Source organism: Salvelinus sp. IW2-2015, unplaced genomic scaffold (assembly GCF_002910315.2).
Source record: "Salvelinus sp. IW2-2015 unplaced genomic scaffold, ASM291031v2 Un_scaffold2919, whole genome shotgun sequence".
Taxonomy (NCBI): domain Eukaryota; kingdom Metazoa; phylum Chordata; class Actinopteri; order Salmoniformes; family Salmonidae; genus Salvelinus; species Salvelinus sp. IW2-2015.
In genome coordinates this window covers 17,298-22,534 of record NW_019944216.1, presented here as the reverse complement: position 1 = coordinate 22,534, position 5,237 = coordinate 17,298, and the positions used below count along the sequence as shown (strand labels likewise).

The window sequence follows — 5,237 nt, the reverse complement described above, 5'->3', positions numbered from 1 at the left end:
TGGTACCCTTCCCCAGATCTGTGCCACGACACAATCCTGTCTCGGAGCTATATGGACAATTCCTTCGACCTCATGGCTTGGTTTTCGCTCTGACATGCACTGTCAACTGTGGGACCTTATATAGACAGGTGTGTACCTTTCCAAATCATGTCCAATCAATTGAATTTACTGCTGGACTCCAATCAAGTGTAGAAACATCTCAAGGATGATCAATGGAAACAGGATGCACTTGAGCTCAAATTCGATTCTCATAGCAAAGGGTCTGAATACTTATGTAAATAAGGTATTTATGTTTTTAATACATTTCTAAAACCTGTTTTCGCTTTGTCATTATGGGGGTATATGTTGATGTCATTATGGGGGTATTGTGATGTCATTATGGGGGTAGTGGGTAGATTTATGAAGACATTTTGTTATTTAATCTATTTTGGAATAAAACTGTAACGTAACAAAATGTGGAAAAAAAGTCTGAAAACTTCAGAATGTGTGCTGTATCTTCTATCTTGTTTACTAGAAAACATAGAAAACACACCGTTTACCCAGATGTTGATGTTGGGGTGGTGCTGGAAATGATGAATACGTAGTTGAACATTTTGACATTTCCTCTTAAGGGTCGGGTTTCTGAGACTAGCCATTGAGAGCTGTCCGTCCGTCTGTCTAAAAACAGTAACACCTGACTATAAATAGCCACCAGGGGGTTTCCTGTTGTGGCCAAACAGCACAGTGATTGTGTAATCATTGCTACGCATTAAACATTAAGCAAGCTGCTGCAGAGAGTAGCAGAGCAACAGACCATAATACTGTAGCAAGAGGCACCTATCAAAGATCCAGTGATCAAGYAGAGATCAATCTGTTTCCATGGCGTCTGAGCAGCAAYGGGGTGATGAGCCCTCTCTCCCCAGGGAAGAGGCCGTGTGCCCGGGCTGTCAGGGATCAGGGCCCCTGGTCCTGCCGTGTGGCCACAGCCTGTGTGAGGCCTGCCTGGGGCTGTGTGAGGMCGAGCTGGGCCAGGGMGGCTGTACGATCTGCTACGGCAGAGACCTGCTGGACTGCGTCCTGAAGAGACTGCTGGACTCCCTGTTCCAAGGGCAGCCGCGGCGGGCCAGGGATGGAGGGGTAGAGGACGGGGACAGGGAGATGTGTCCTCTGCATGGGGAGAGGCTGACATTGTATTGTGTGGAGGACAAGGAGATGGTGTGTGTGGAGTGTCAGAGCGAGGAGCACGACGACCACGAGTGTCGTCCCACGGAGGAGGCTGTGCACGACTGCAAGGTGAGAGTGTTGTGACTGACTACCTACACAGATACTCAGAGACGAAAGCGGAATTCAGAGTCCACAAACGCAGAGCTGCAATAGTTGACTGGCCAATTGTGACATAGTTACAACTGCTCTTCGGGGGAAGCACAGCCCAGCCGCACGCCATCCCAACACTCCCAACCAACACGGCTCCACGAATATAACCAGAATTCATATAACATTACAGTTTTGAAAATATAGCTTGTCCAAAAAAAAGTGGTCTCTTGGCACACCTTTCCCTACATATGAGGTAAATTGAGCCTGGGACAGGGTAAGTTAAGTCGCCTACACATTTATGAACTGAATTAAATATTACCACTACCTTGTTAAAAACATGTCAATTTTTTTTTCTCCCAAATCACAATCACATAAAAAAAAATTTTTTTAAGCATCTTTGAACTCAGGCTTAACACCTAACAAACACTTTGTACTTTTGAAAACACTTTTAACACGGGCCAGGCCCTGTTGTTACCTCATATCCCAGATATAATGCCTTGGATTACGCCTGGGAAGAAAACACTTCAATTTGCTCAAATTGCCATTGGCTCAACCATTGGCTCAATTTAACCCCAAGGAAAACAGTTTGACTATATTAGCCCACACAGCTACAAGGATGCACTTTCATGCCAGGTTTAGGACCTCATATTGACGCTGATAGAGACCCCAGCTGATGTATAGAACAATCTTAATATTATCTACTTTGTTTTCGATACAAACTTCATGAAACCGAGTTTTTTGGACCTCTTTCTTATCACTTTTCCCACGTGGTTTCTTCCTTCACAGACTCCATGAAATTATGACCTCTTCCTAAATATACTGTAAAATTATACATTTTTGTATCATTTCCTAGAAACAAGGTTGTCTCAACTTACCCCTTTGGCTCAATTTACCCCACTCTCCCCTACAGTACAATACAGATCTGACGTGGCTGTTAGAAACCCTAACCAAGTGAGATGGAGACAATCTTTGGTTGATCACTGTCACACATATGTTTATGTTGACTGACCCCTGACCTCTCTCTAACCATTGACCTCTGACCCCAGAGGGAGCTGACGTCTGCCCTGAGACCTCTACAGGAGAAGCTGGAGGCTCTGAACACTGTCAAACAGACCTGCGAGGAGGCAGCTGAACACATCAAGGTTAGGGGGGGGTCAAAAGGCGTCAGATCCATCCGATAGACAGAACGATGGATCATTTCTGGGTTTGAATGTGACTAGTTGTGTGTCATACCATTGATCAAATATACTTCCATCAGGACTGTGACATGGTAACAGCACAATAACTGGGATTGATGTTGAAACAGTAGACTCAGTCAAAATACATTATTAATATCATACAGCAGAAGTATATTATCATTGATATCAGACAGTAGATACAGTCGAAGTACATTATCATTGATATCAGACAGTAGATACAGGGCAGAAGTACATTATCATTTGATAATCAGACAGTAGATACAGTCGAAGTACATATATCATTGATATCAGACAGTAGATACAGCAGAAGTGATACATTTCATTGATATCAGACAGTAGATCCAGTGAAAGTACATTATCATTGATATCAGACAGGTAGATCCAGTGTGAAGTCAATTATTCATAATGATATCAGACAGTAGATCCAGTAGAGATACATTATCATTGATATCAGACAGTAGATACAGTGAAGTACCTTATCATGATATTCAGACAGTAGATACTCAGCAGAAGTAACATTATCATATGATATCAGACAGTGATCCAGTTGCATACTATCATTGACATCAGACAGTAGATCCAGTCGAATACATTATCATTGATATCAGACAGTAGATCCAGTTCGCAAGTACATTATCATTGACATCAGACAGTAGATCCAGTCGAAGTACATTATCATTGATATCAGACAGTAGATCCAGTGAAGTACATTTATCATTGATATCAGACAGTAGATACAGTAGCAATACATATAATTGATAGACAGTAGATCCAGTTGAAGTATATCATCATTGATATCGGACATGTAGATCCAGTCGCGAGTTCCATTATCATTGATATCAGACAGTAGATACAGCAGAAAGTACAATGTCATTGATATCAGACAGCAGATCCAGTAGAATATTCTAATCCATTGACATCAGACAGTAGATTCAATCGGAGTACATTATCATGGATATCAGACAGAGATTACAGGCAGAATACATTATCTCATTGATCAGACAGTAGATACAGCGAATACATTATCCATTTTGATATCAGGACAGTAGATCCAGTTGAAAGTTACATTATCATTGATATCAGACAGTAGATCCAGTTGACGTACATTATCGTTGATATCAGACAGTAGAACAGCAGAAGTACATTATCATTGATATCAGACAGAGATACAGCCAGAAGTACATTATCATTGGTATTAGACATAGCATCCTGTGTACTATTATATAGACAGTAGATACAGTGCAGAGCTACATTATCATTGATATCAGACGTAGAGTGCCAGTTGAAGTAGCATCTATCATTGATAGACAGTAGAGCTCGCAGCGTTAATGCATTATCATTGATATCAGACAGTTGAAATAGTAGTAACATTATATAATGATATAGTACGTAGAACAGTTGAGTACCTTCATATTCAGAATATACGAGTACATTATCATTTGATTATCGACAGTAGATCCCAGTAGAATACATTTATAGCATTGACATTTAGGCAGTAGATCCAGTAGATACTTATCCATTGGATATTCAGACAGTCAGATCCAGTTAGAATACATTCATCATTCGATCTCAAGACAGTAGATCCAGATAGGACATACATATCATTGATATTCAGAACAGTTAGATCCAGTCAGAAGTTACATTTATCACTGATATCAGACAGTAGATCCAGTAGAATACATTATCATTGATATCAGACAGTAGATCCAGTCAAAGTACATTATCACTGATATCAGACAGTAGTTCCAGTAGAATACATTATCATTGACATCATTTCCTGAGCTCCTAATCCCACTTGATAAACTGCTGAAGTATTGATAGAGATGAGGTCATTCCGATTCTGATATTCCCTCCATCTCCTGTATCTCCTCTTTTCATTCCTTCTTTATCCTGTTGTCCCCTAATCCCCGTTTACCCCTGCAGAGCCAGGCACAGCAGACCGAGCGCCTGGTGCAGCAGCAGTTTGAGAAGCTGCACCAGTTCCTCCGAGACGAGGAAGCRGCTGTGATCTRTGCTCTGAAGGAAGAGGAGCAGGAGAAGACCCAGAGGATGAGGGACCGGATAGACAGAACAACAGACCAGATCAACTCTCTAGCTGAGGCCATTGAGGCGACGGTGGAGGCCATGGACACTGGTGATGACATATCCTTCCTCAAGGTACGGACTCATCAGAGAACAAGATRACGATATGAAAKGAGGTTGTAATATAAGGATATTATTGTTTGCCTTTCAAGTAAGACGTCATCTTTTCCATTAGAACTTCAAGAGGACCTCTGAGAGGTGGGTGTGTTGCTCTATTCTTTTCCTTCGTAGTTGTGCATCTTGTAATCTCAGCACCTATAACCTAATCTCACCTATAACCTAATCTCACCTATAACCTAATCTCACCTACAACCTAATCTCACCTATAACCTAATCTCACCTACAACCTAATCTCACCTACAACCTAATCTCACCTATAACCTAATCTCACCTACAACCTGTCTGTCTGTCACAAGAATTATACATTTTGTAAACCTGTTGAGACATGAACCTTCTTCTGACAGGACTCAGGTGACAGTACAGGAGCCAGAGGAGGTGGCAGGAGCTCTGCTGACGTTGCCAAACACCTGGGCTGTCTCAACTACAGACTGGAGAAGATGCAGGACGTCATTACATACAGTGAGTAGAGGAGCGGAGACAAACACATCACAATACACTGGGGGTTTGAGTATTGTAGGAATGATAACTCAATGTTCCTTCACT

General features: G+C 41.7%; 1 protein-coding gene across 1 annotated transcript in view; it reads left to right on the top strand.

Annotated features, from left to right (window-relative positions):
- Window positions 1–729: 729 nt before the first annotated feature.
- LOC112074992 (zinc-binding protein A33) overlaps window positions 730–5,237 on the top strand; it is a 7,296-nt gene continuing 2,788 nt past the window's right edge. Inside the window, 5 exon segments of the mRNA XM_024142049.2 lie at window positions 730–1,272; window positions 2,340–2,435; window positions 4,416–4,649; window positions 4,750–4,772; window positions 5,039–5,108. Coding sequence (XP_023997817.2) covers window positions 859–1,272; window positions 2,340–2,435; window positions 4,416–4,649; window positions 4,750–4,772; window positions 5,039–5,108 — 837 coding nt within the window. The 5' untranslated portion in view covers window positions 730–858.